Source organism: Dermacentor andersoni, chromosome 4, assembly GCF_023375885.2.
Source record: "Dermacentor andersoni chromosome 4, qqDerAnde1_hic_scaffold, whole genome shotgun sequence".
Taxonomy (NCBI): Eukaryota; Metazoa; Arthropoda; class Arachnida; order Ixodida; family Ixodidae; genus Dermacentor; species Dermacentor andersoni.
The window spans coordinates 144,027,930-144,041,094 of record NC_092817.1 but is presented as its reverse complement, the minus strand read 5'-3'; the positions used below and the strand labels follow the sequence as shown (position 1 = coordinate 144,041,094).

Genomic DNA, 13,165 nt, shown 5'->3' with positions numbered 1-13,165 from the left:
TTGATGTCATCAGAATTTACTACGAGAAAAGGATCATGAATGTGAAATTGTTTCAGGCCCTTGAACAAAAACCTACTAACTTCAAGTTGCCATATGCCGCGCTCACTTACAATAGCTCTCAATTGAATACGTTGCTTGTGGGTTCGTGCACTAAAAAACACACTCAAAGAACCATACGCAATCCAGGCGACGCAAGAAGCGTCTCTGGGAATTTTCACCGCGTCGCTTGTGCACGATGCCCTCCGGAGCTCCCTGGGCGTCGCCACAATACCCTCTTCACAGCTGTAATTATCAGTGACCTTCCGCAAATACATTGCAGAAAAAGCCGCGCTTGCCTTTATACAACGTTCAACCGTCTGGAGGGGATGTGGATATTATGGTAGAGAGGAGGTAGGGGAGAGCAGGCAGAGAATGGGTAGAACCGGCGTAATGACGAAACGAGTGATTACTCTTCGCTGGCAATTCGCATTTGTTGGGGGGGGGGGGGGGGTGCGAAGGCGGGAGAGGGAAGCATGACGCGAGAAGGCGAGGAAATGCTGCTAATACGAAAGCGGTTGCGAACAAACTAGATAAGCCTAAGTTTAAGGTACGGTATGGTACGTTTCTGCTATTTCTGAAAAATAAACCCCATAGAAATTTGTCAAGTGGACAACTGACACACGACGTACAGTCTCTAAGCCGCATAAACAAAGGTAAGCGTCCAGGCTGCAAGTAGCACCGTAGCGTCTAGGCGTCGCGCGTCATTTCAACACTTGCGTGCCCACTGTGGTAGCTATGCGACTATGACATTGCTCGAGGTCACGAGTTCGATCTTGAACGTGGCAGCCACATTTCGACGGAGGCAAATTGCGAAAACGCTCGCGCACTTAGTTTTGGATGCTCATTAAAGAACACCACGAGGTCAAAATTATTCCGTAGTCCGCCACTACGGCGTGCCTCGTAATCCGATTGTGGTTTTGGCCCTCACAGTCCCAAAATTCAATTAAAGTTTAGCACTTCTGCCAAGATTCGACGTCCCGTGTGAGGGAAGGACAATACTAACTTTCTCGGGGTTATGAACAACGGCGCACAACAACGCCTCGAGCGAACACGTCTCACTGTGTTTTCTACGAACTACGCAGACAAAAGGCAGTGGTACACGCACGGTAACATTTACCATCAACTTACCACTTTCGTAAGGCACCAAACGCTGAAGAAATTAAACATTCGCCGTCAACATCACCGTTAATTATCGCCAATCAAAGCAAAGCTTGGTCAATCATAGCTTTGCCTATGTCGATTCCCACAGGCCGTAGGATCCGCATAATTTTTTTTTTTTTCTCGCTGTCCTTCTCTAGCTCATTCCAAGAGGAAGACAAGCTTCGTACAGGCCGGCGGGCCTTCCTGTCACCTGAAATTTCGTGGCAGACCACCAAAAAAGAACCAATAATAATAACATAGAAAGAGAGTGATCACTGATTAGGAATTGGGTTCACACTATAGCCGGCGCTGCCTTACGATAAGCAATAGGAGCAGAGTCACGTACGGGGACAAGATTAAACGAAACGCGCCGGGCTTTGTATAACAACTAGGGAACAGCGTAACACTCTGTCCAGGTTAGCTGGAGTTTTCGCGAAGGGATGCTGAGGTTGAGAGCCCGGTCACGTCGCACTAGTGGAGTCCCTTTTGACTGCCAAATGCGACTTTACAAGTTAGTGCGAGAAAACGTGCTGCCGCACACCACTTAGCTACGTTGCTTTGCAGATGCACAGACGCATACGAAAAGAGGGCTGCGAGGGCAGGAGGAGCAGGAGCAGGATGAGGAGGGAAATTGTAGTGTAGAAAGGTGAAAAAGACGCCGGTCTGTTATGCTGTGAGAAGACGTGTGTATTACAGCTTATACCCCAGAAAGTACCATTGAGTGAGCAACTGAGAGGTGGAAATAGAACATGAAAGAGCAATTCTAAATCATTTCAGGCTGGTAAATTTTTAATGTTATTTATGTCATTTAATGTTATTTATCTCTTTTGTGTCACTGTCACGTCACCAAAGCTAAAGTGGAGTGCACTCCGGGTAACCATAAACGGAGCAATGGTAGCGACTTATCTCGGTCGCCGGTATATCGACAGTGTTAAGAAACCTAAACCAAGCACATATCTTGTGAACTCTCGATTAAGCGAAACATTACTCGAAACTACTGCACACATTATCGGCGTGTCGAGCAGGAAAAATTCGACAAACATGTGAAATGGTGATCCCATAAAAAAAAAAATCCGAAGACACCCGAGCACTTACGAGTTCTGAATGCGAAAGCATTAACGCCCAATTGAACGGCGCTGAGCGGTCCTTTGGGTTTTGCGCTTCGAGTAATGTACCATAGCGGTACGTGCGGTCCTAGCCAGCAAGCAGCAGCAGCAGCCTGCGGTGCCAACGCTGTATGCCACCGACGCGGCGATGCTCACTGGACATCTGGTGCGCTGTCGCCGGAGCAGATGTTTCCTTTCGCCTGCTTTGCCAAGGCGATGGCTCTGCTCCGTCGAAGAGCGCTCCTGCCGAGAGTGAGAGTGAGGGTAACGTGGCGTCGTGGTGATACCCTCTCCCCAGAAACAACACTTGGCGCGCTATCGGTGAAGTAGGTTGTCCCTTTCGCCTGCTTTCCTCCGTCGAGGCGAAGCTAGTGACGTGGCGTTGCCGCCAATGGAAACTCCATCAAGGCGCGCTTGTGGCATGGTTGCGCAGCCAATGGCAATGCGAGTTTAGGTGCGCTTTCGCCGGTACAAGTGACAGACGCCGGCTTTTTCACTCAGTGGGCCACTTGACACTTTCGCATAAAAATAGGTTTCAGCGGTGTTCCCGTCAGGAGGTCTTGTTACCCAAGTAAGGTAGTCGCTATTGCTTAGTTCACGCTGCTAGGAATAGGAGACTTCAGATCATGCCCCCCCCCCCCTTTACCTGAATGTACTACGCAGACAGTTGAACATATTATCGGTAAAGTTCATGACGAAGACTATAATGTATTTGATGAACCCATACATATTAGTGTTAGAGTGCGCGTTACTGCTGCGGACGTGACTGCAAGAGATGCAGTTGAATGTCTGCAGCGCCATTTTTTAACTTTGGACTATTCTGAAGAGGTTGAGATCCTTTCGCGCATCAACACAGCCTTGTGCAAAAGAAGCTAAAGTATTGGAAACCAAGTGCATGTAAATTCACTTTTTTTGTGCCAGTGTAATATCAGAACACCCGGATGCCTTTCAAATAAAATAATTATTGGTTATTTTTGTTTGCTTCTCTTAAAGAACACGTACTTCACGTAAGCGGCACACATTTTTCTTGCTGCGTTCATCCAGTCACACTGGTGAATGCAGCAAGCGGTGCACTAGACTGAGTGTCTCTTATTAATCTAAAAAAAAAAAATCTCTTTCTGTTCCTTTGAGTTTCTGCGTAAGCGGAGTCTGCTGTATATTTTTCATTCGGTAATAGTCAGCGGAAGAGAAGTTCTCGAAACTCACTACACTTAACTATCGTTCCTCGTTAATGCGATGCAGTTGTTTTAAACTAATATAGAATTAATTAGACTGAAGTGGACGCTGTCAAAATATGTAACAACGCGGTGAGCTGGTGATGCAACTTCAACGCAGTGCTGCTACTCATATCATTCAGCTATGCGCCCTTCCTGGTTATGCAGGCCTCCTGCTACTGCAAGAGTGGCCGCTTTGCCAGCAATGGAAGCGAAATTCACTGATACTGCTAAATTTAAATTTCTCTGCGTTGTCCCTTTATATGACGGCTCTCCGACAATTACGCATGTAAATCACTATCGCAATTTGGGCGACAACGTGTTCTCGTTGGCTCATTGTGTACAATGAAATATGTGGAAGAAAGCATTCTCAGTGTACATTAGAAATCTATTATGCTGAGCACACACCGAACAGGTTGTCCTTTGATCAGGGCAAAGTTAGCGTGATTAAATACAGAACCAGAAACCAAATTCACAATGCTTCTCGTCCGTAAGTGATCTTTGCCGGCTGCGTTCGCTTATGATATGTTCAGGATAACGATTGGCTGGAATTTTCTCCTAGAAACAATTCACGCACAACAAATGCTTGTGAATAGAGGCCCATGTTTCACGGTGCTACGGAGTGACAGCGCAAGCATATGTTCGGGAAATGCACATCCATCATAGCGCCAGCAAAATGCTACAAATGAGACGCATAGTGGTTAGAAAACAATACCAGAAGCATATTCATACACTGGTCACAAATGGTCACATCCCATTCATTTTGATCTGCCACGAATCGAAATAGTTTGTGTAACTCAACACGCCATAAAGGCTTGATGCCTTTTTGCAACGTCAAGTTCGGAATGTGTAAGTGCCGTTGTTTTCCGGAAATAATTCGTTGTTGTAAGTTGTAAGTTGTAAGTGTAACAAGTCGATAAGTGCCGACCCCTCCGTCTCTTCTACCGCCAGCCTCCGGTCGCGCTAGAAGACCGCACTGCTCAGCTCGAACCTGACAGCACAACTCTGGGCCGTCCAGCGAGCCGAGGAAGCCGCTTCGAGACAAGGTCTCGGAACCGCGCCCGCGGCGAGTGCCCAGGCCCACTAAACAGACGCCGGACTCAAATCTTGTTGATTTGAAAATAAAAGTTTACGCTCTGTAAGTTGTATCAGTGTCCGTATGCTATTGCCTTTCTGTGTCAATGTCACCTGCTCACACATTTAATAGAAGCAATGCTTAGTTGAGGAGTAGGCGACTGATGATGGACGAGAAGCAACTGGTTTATTTTACGTATCTACAGGAATTCGGGAGCACACCAGAAACACCCTAGAAGACTGTCGGCATGTGAGTGAGTGAGTGAATAAACTTTTATTTGGTCCAGCGAAGCGCGATAAAACGCGCACCCGGCTAATCCCACGACGGGACTGACAGATCTAGTCTGCCGGCCCGATCGCGGGCGCGCTGGACGGCCAGGATTTGATCCTCAAAGACAGGACTTCGCAGGAGCGCGTCCCACTCTTCCTTGGTGAACTTCGGGCCCAGCGACCCGCACTCCCAGAGCATACGAGGCAAAGTAGCAACCTCGCCACAGGCCACGCAAGAACAATTCGGATAAATCTCTTGATATATGCAGTTAAGGGACGCCGGATTTGGGTAGGAGTCTGTTTGGAAGAGTCTGACCCTGACCGCCTGCGGCCTGCTTAGCTTGGAGTGAGGCGGGGGGAAAACCCTTCTCTCTAAGTAAAAGAATTTCGTGATTTCGTTGTGTGTGAGAGGAGCGTCTCTGTGTCCGGGGAGAGAGTCGCCCGATCCGAGGGCAGCGCGGTCGGTAAAGCCACGCGCAGCCTCGTGGGCAGACTCGTTGAGGTTCAGAGGAACCCCCTCAATCGCCCCGACGTGTGCAGGGAACCAAAGGATCGAGTGCATGGAGGTGTTGCCCTGTTTGGCGCCTTTCAGAATTTGAACTACCTGCCGGGCTACCCGGCCTTTCTGGAATGCCCTGATGGCATGTCCCTACATTTCTTTTCTTTAGCTGTGGCCTTCCCAAGGTTACAAGACCAGAGAACTTGGCAACGCGAAGCACGGCCAGTCATGTGGTGCGAAGTGGTCACAGGTCTCCAGGTACACTCGAGTTCGATCCTGCCGTCCCAGCATTTGCGAGGGATGTCATCGGTGCGTATAACAAGCGCCCCGTTTCTTCCGCCTCTGTTCACAATGCAGCGGAAGGGGAGTCGAGATGCAAATATAATTCAAGCCGGTATGACGAAGTTGAAAGGGCCACAGCATAGCGGTCTCGTCAAAAGACGGAGGCGTCTCTCCATTCCGACAAACCCACAATTCGACAAAAGTACGGCACGATGCAATTCGCCCCAACCGAAGGAGACCATTGCCGCGCGCTTTTGCTCAAGTCGTGGTCGGCTTGGACTGCTCACGGATGGGCACTTAAATTTAAATGCCCACTTCAAAGCTGCTTTTTTCGAGGTATCAATTGCGGAGGCCAGGAAAATAACTACGTCGCAGCTATCTCACGCCAAGGCCTGCCAACTAATCTGCATCTGATGAGCAAGGCCCCCGCGGCCATTCTCCAAAAAACAGTCATGCGGACACGGCGCCGGGACAGACCCTATAGAATAGAATGTTATTCTCGATAACGGTGCTTGGAGGATATGCCTACATCAACAATATTTATCGACCAGCTGAATGTCCATTGTTCTCGCAGAATGCGTTCTGTTTGTAGCATATCAACAAATACGTATGCGTGGTACTTCAAATGCTTCGATTTTGTATGCCGGAGTTGCATGCTGCAAACACGGATAGACAAACATAATCAGCACGCTGAAATAACGGATGTATCTCTCTGTCTCTTGGCAAACCTGACATAGTGGAAGAAACAACAGCCATCACTCTACTCTTTCAGAATATTAATTAGCGTTTACTGAAAAATCCGGGCTTCGATTCTGAGGGCGCACTTTTCTTAGTTTCGCATTCCTTAGTTTTAAGTTTTTTCGAATTAAAATAAAATATGGTACAATAAGTGTTTGTATTCGTATTCGAAAATGAACTATTCGGCACTTTCGTATATTCGAAAGAACTTAATATTTCGCAACAAATGATCATTAAGGTGTCATTACTGCTTTTATTCTGCTAAATAATATATCGCAAATTGTTAGAAGCGATCCAGTGACAAAACTTTTTTTAAGCAATGCGGAAACAAAATGAGAAACTCAAGCTTTGCCTCTGGTTTCACGGCGGAAGCCTGGGTGACAACGTGGGATTTTTGCTTGTAGTCTGTCTTCGAGTGCTTTTCGCCGATTAGTAATGCCGCCATGATGGCTTCAACCAATGACGTTTTCCTTGCAGCGTGTGTCAATGGCCCACAAGTTCTTCCCCTCTACTTCTGATAACTTTATAGCGATTTTGCAAAGCCGTTCATACAGCAGCCATTCATTCATGGAAAGTTCCTTTGCACACGAGCTCTAGAAATGTTGAGTGGCTATTCGTGCAGTTTTTCGAATAACAGCGTATATTTATTTTATTTATTTATACATACTGCAGCCCCAATGAGGCTCTTGTAGGAGTGGGATGAACAACATACATACAACATTAAATAAACAAGCTTGCGTGTATTGTTTCAGTGGTAGTGAACGGATGTTGCCCGGTAATGAATTCCATACTTCAATTGTTGATGAAAAAAAAACTGTGCTTAAAGGAATTAGTGCGGACAAAAAAGGTTGAGATATTTAGGGCATGGTGACTCCTCGTACATAAGGGTTTGGAAAATGTCAAGTAGTTATCTAGAGAGGAGAGGCGATGAGAATTCCTTAACGTGTGAAGGAATTTTAGGCATTCAAGTTTGCGACGCTCTGCAAGAGGAGTGAGACCAAGCAGGTGAACAGAGTTAGACGGCGAAAAATCCTTGTGATATCTCCTACAAACAAAACGCACTGCCTTGTTTTGCACTGATTCTAGTTTTTTGACGTCACAGTGTTTGTATGGGTTCCATACAACGCAGCCATATCCGAGGATGGGGCGATTGAAGGTTTATATGTAAGAAGTTTAGTTTCTTGAGGAGCAAGACGCAGCGTACGATGTAAGTGACCTAGTCTTTTAAAGGGACATCAATGTGTTTCGACCATGACAAATCGTGTGTTAGTAGGATGCCTAAATATCTGAATTCGAAGACCCTATTTAAAGTAATATTGTTAAAGGCATAGTAAAAAAAGCAAGGGGATGAGCTTCGTGTAAAGGACATGGAGACAGTTTTGGAAAAATTGATGTTCATTTGCCATGCTTTGGAACAATTCAGAAGTCAACAGAATTATTGTTAAGGAGAACATGATCAGTAGGAGATTTAATTGTATGATATAAAACGCAATCTTGTGTTGAAGTTTATCTTGTGTTTAAGCGAGCCACGTTTATTTCGGGTCATGGAGAGTAAATATAAAGAACAATAAAATGGTAATAAGTTATTTAGTACAGTAATTATTTATTTAGTAATTGGTTCTGAACCATTGATCTGAAGCTGAAACTTTCCTCCGGTATATCAAACGTGCAACTAACCAGAAATTTGCGTTAAGCTTCCCACAGTTTGGATTCTGTGTGGAAAATGCGCACACATTCGTTTCGTGTTGCGCACGAAGTGTATCACGGTCTCTTATCACGTACGCGGGCACTTGAATCATAGCAACACAATGGATACCTTCAACGAAAACATACGAAACAAACAGCAGATAGACAAATGCGGGGAGGGCTTCTAATGTGTGCTAAGCGCTCTTAGGTGCACCTAGTTTACCTCTTGTTGCGCACGTGAATTCTGCGAGTAAGATAAAAAGCGCTTTGTTCGCACGAGCACTACTGTTGATCGTGCATCATCGCAATGTCGGTGGCCGCCGCGCTACTTGTTCTTTCCGTCTGCTTGGTGACAACGCTGTTCATGTACGTAAGTCGATATCTCTACTACAGGATTATTTTTAATACTTTAGGAGAAAAGGAGAGGCTTCCTGTTACAAGAAAATATATATATATATATATATATATATATATATATATATATATATATATATATATATATATATATATATATATATATATCTTTATATTGTGAGACAACGTTTAGGCAGCCAGTTTCCTCTTTATTCTTCCGAGTGAGAGCCCCACCACCAAGCCTTAAAACGGTGATGATGAGTATGGACAGGTGAGAATACGAAGCGTATGAATAATGCTCACACTAATTTCCCCGTGCGCGCAAGCGTCCAGCCAGGCAGCGATTTAGCCAGGAGGCAAACGCCGAACGAATCGTTTGAGGCGCGAAACGTGAACGATCTCCGAACCACGATGACGATGGCCCGAAGGAACGTCTACGGGAGTAACGCGATACTTCACGGAGGATGTTTGTTCATTAATAATGTAGGGTCCAAGGAAGCGGGATTCAAACTTCTCACACAAACCAGGTTAATGAAGGAAAAATGACATCCACCTAGACGTAGCTAAGTGCTACAAAGGGAACCCACACGGATTCCTCGAAAGGAAAGCTTCGCAGTTGAATAAAAATTCATCCTGGTCCCGTTCTCGAACCCAGGACCACCGTCTTTCCGGGGCAGCCGCTCTGCCATCTGTGCTAACCAGGCGGCTAGCAGAGGGCAGGCGAAGTAGAATTCATCAACAACTCAGAAGCAAGGCAAGAGCTTGACGCAGTAGTTCTGCGCAAACCCGTAAGGCTTCCGCAGATCTACTACGTCAAACTCTGCCTCATTTTCCCTTTATTAATTACTTCTCTCCGCCTTGCGGGTTTCCGCAGTACTACTACGACAAACCAGGGGCGCTATAACGTAAAACTATTGCAAACTTTTCTATTCCAATTCTGCAATCAGTCCTCCGCGATTGGTCAAAAACTTTTTTGGACCACCCCCGCTTCACCTGTCTGTCACGCGACGTCCCGAAAATCGCGATAGCTCCCCATCTGATATGACGTGTACACACTGATTATGCATGATTTGACCGAGCAAAAGGAAAATAGTTATTTCTGATTCGGCGCCTTCTCGGCATTAGCCCTCGACTATTGGTCAAAAGCTTTCGGGCTGCACCCACTTCACCTACCTCTCACAGGACGTCACAAAACCGCAAAAACTCAACGCGTCAAAGTGACGTGTACGCGTTAAAGATACATTAACATGCCGAACAAAACTGAATTTTCTTCTGAATAGCCGCAGGCTGCCCCGTTCCGAAAGAAATAAAAGATGGCTGCCACCGATCGCTCAGGCACTGGCTACTCGCACCTGCCGGAGAGCGCGGGTTTATTTGCGTGTAATAAATGTTTCTGCGTGGGCGAGTAACGTTTTCGACCTCGTTCTGCCAAGTTTTCTTTGCTGAGAAACCGTTTTAGCGTCATCCTTAGGCTTCCGTTGCATGCCGCCGCGATTGTCGACGAGCCACCGGAAGCGAAATAAGGGAAAGCAGACCAATCGCATACGCCGGCACCATCCTCGTCATCCGGTTATCGATGTTCAGTGCACTGGCTTGGCCCCATCGAATACCTCTCCACTTGAGCGTGCTCCTCGCCTCGTGTAAGCCAATTAGATAAGACAAGCCGCTCAGTGTAGGCAATGTTTTTCGTTTTTCAAGGGTAAACAAAAGTGACCTCCTATGAACGAGGAGAGCGTTTGATTGGCCTGTTGAGACAACCCTGTGGGTGACCGCCCGTTGCTTGCGTCGGCGGTTACGCAAAATTGACCTCATGAGATTGGAATAAAAACATATTGGAATAGTTTTACATTATAGTACCCCAGGTGTACGTATGGGCGTCCAAAGGAGCACTTCCTATGTTCGCTCTGTTAAGCCATTTGTTTGAGGGTGGTGATATGTGGATGTCGTCTTATGAACTGTGCCACAAGCTCCGAGTACTTCTTTGATCATTGTTGACATGAAAGTCTTGCCGTGGCCACTTAACAGTAGACGAGGTGGACCATCACGCAGCACAATGGCATCCAGAATGTAGGTGGCGACGCCTGAGGCCGAACTAGAGCGTAGAGAAGCGATCTCTGCGTAACGTGTGAGCTAGTCACCAACTGTCACGATCCATCAATGACCTGCCCGCGTTATGGGCAAAGGGCCGACTAGGTCTATCCCAACGATGGCAAAGGGTGTCTCGGGACATGAGATGGGCTGTAAAAGCCCAGCAGGAGGCGAAGTCGGTCGTTTCCGCCGTTGACACTGGACGCAAGAAGCGACGTACTTGGCTACAAAGGTAGGCATGTCTGGCCAAAAGAAACGGCTCCTAACGCGGTGGTGTGTTTTGTGGAAACCCAAATGGCCAGCATATGGGTCGTCGTGAAAGGCTTCAAGGACATGTGTGCGCAGCGAACGTGGAAGAAGAGGTACCCAGCGGTGTCCGTCGGAGTTGTAAATGTAGCGGTGGAGCACATTGTTGTCGAGCTTAAATAGTCGCAGTTGTCGACGTAATCTGGCATTTGGTGCAGTAGTAGTTCCACACAGGCGTTGAATAATGCTGTTGCAGTAGGGATCAGAACGTTGACACGAGGAGAGCTGAGTGACGCGATTTGACGGTAACGTGCCAGTAACCACTAGAGGGAATACTGGGAGTGGTCTCATCATCAAGTGGCGAGCAATGGAGATATGTACTCGAAGATACTAGTAGCAGGGGGCAGCGAGAGAGAGCGTCGGCATCTTGATTCTTTTTCCCAGACTTGTAAACAACGTCAAAATCGTACTCTTGTAAGCGGACCACCCAGCGCCGAAGGCGTCAAGACAAATTTTTTATTGACGACAACCAGCATAAGGCGTGGTGGTCGGTTGTGACCGTGAAGTGGCGTCCGTAAATATATGGTCGGCATTTCCGTATCGCCAAAACTACTGCAAGACATCCCTGCTGTGTGATCGAATAGTTCTTTTCGGCAGACGTTAATGCACGACTGGCATAGGCAACAATTCTGCCTCATGAGGTGGTGTCACGCTGTAGAAGGACAGCACCGATCCCATGACCACTAGCGTCGGTGTGCAAATAAGTTGGTGCGTTTCATCGAAGTGACAGAGGACAGGGTCGGGGGTTAATGCCTGCTTGAAAGCTTGGAAAGAAAGTTCGCAGTCGTCTGTCCAAGGGGAAGCAGTACCTGACGTGGGCAACTTGTGCAGCGGCAACGCCATTGCAGCAAAATGACTGATGAAGCGGCGGAAGTAGGCTGCCAGGCCGAAGAAACTTCTTAATTGATATTGATTTTTAGGTCGAGGGAAGCGAAGCACGGCAGCAACTTTGTCAGGATCTGGTCGAACGCCATCTTTGCTGATAAGGTGGCCCAACACTTTGATGTTCTTTGTGGCAAAATGGCATTTCTTTGTGTTGAGTTAGAGTCCAACGTTGGAAATGCATGTGAAAACTTCGTCCAAACGCTCAAGGTACAGGTGCTGACGAAAAGCTGTAGAAAAATAATGATCTCATCTAAATAACACCGACAGGTCTTCCACTTAAGGCCGCGTAAAACTGTATCGATTATGCGTTCAAATGTTGCAGGAGCATTGCATAAACCGAAGGGCATGACGTTGAACTCGTAAAGTCCGTTTGGTGTTCCAAAGGCTGTCTTGTCGTTGTCCGCTTCGTGCATGGGGATTTACCAGTACCTGGATCAGAGGTCTAGACTTGAGAACTATTCTGCATCCTGGAGGGAGTTAATGGCATCGTCGATTCTTGGCATCGAATATACGTCTTTGCGCGTGATCTTATTAAGGGCTCGATAATCGACGCAATACCGTACTGAGCCGTATGTTTTATGAACCAACACAACAGGAGACGATTAAGAACTGGATGATGGCCGAATTATGTCTGTTTTTAGCATGTCATCAACTCTACCCGCAATGATTTTCCGTTCTGCGGAAGACACGCGATACGGATGGCGGCGTACAATCGAACTGCCTTCGGTTTCGATTCGATGTACTGCGACGGAAGTGCGCCCCTGAAGCTTGGAGTGAACGTCAAATAAGGCGCTGTGTTTTTGCAGTAGTGCCAAAAGTTCTTTCTGCTCAGCAGTGAGATCGGGATTTATCGCGGCCGTTAAAGTAGCTGCAGCAGTATGATCATCAGTTGTGGTAGACAAAGGTGGGGATTCGGTGTGAAGCGGTACCGGCGAAAGAGGTTCGCTGTCAGTGAAACAAGTCACAGTGGTGCCCTGGGAGAGCAGAACTGGCGAAGAAGTAGGGTTACGAACAGCGACGAACGCTCTACCGTCCTGAAACCACACCAGGCTACGAGCAAGGCTAAGCCCATCAGAAATGCAGCGACCACGTACACGGCGCAAGGAACACATCACCATTAACAATAGTGTCGGAAGTCAGTGTGAGAATATTCTCATTGCCCGCGGGGATGAAACAGTAGGTAGACGTGACGAAACAGAGGCTGTGAGCATCGACAGCGGACGAAGACTGAGTGTCCGTCATATGAATGGTTCGCTGACGGCAAGAGATGAAAGCTGAGGCGGAGAACAGGAAGTCCCATCCCAAAATCATCGCGTAGGTACACGAAGATAGCACGACAAACTAAATGTGGTGAAGGATGCCATCAGTGAAAACACGCGCAGTGCAAACACCGGAGGGCTGAACAAGAACTGCGCTAGCGTAACGAAGGGGAGGGTCATTATACGGTGTCTTCCCTTTTCGCAATCGAGAACACAAGTCAGTAC

General features: G+C 47.1%; 1 protein-coding gene across 3 annotated transcripts in view; it reads left to right on the top strand.

Annotated features, from left to right (window-relative positions):
- Nucleotides 1-8,305: 8,305 nt before the first annotated feature.
- The window catches only part of LOC126537862 (cytochrome P450 3A2-like), a 69,817-nt gene continuing 64,957 nt past the window's right edge, over nt 8,306-13,165 (top strand). For all 3 annotated transcript variants that reach the window (XM_050184957.3, XM_055074498.2, XM_050184955.3), the window contains exon 1: nt 8,306-8,414. In XM_050184957.3, the coding sequence (XP_050040914.1) occupies nt 8,356-8,414 (59 nt within the window). In that variant the 5' untranslated portion in view covers nt 8,306-8,355. The remainder of the gene's footprint in view (nt 8,415-13,165) is intronic.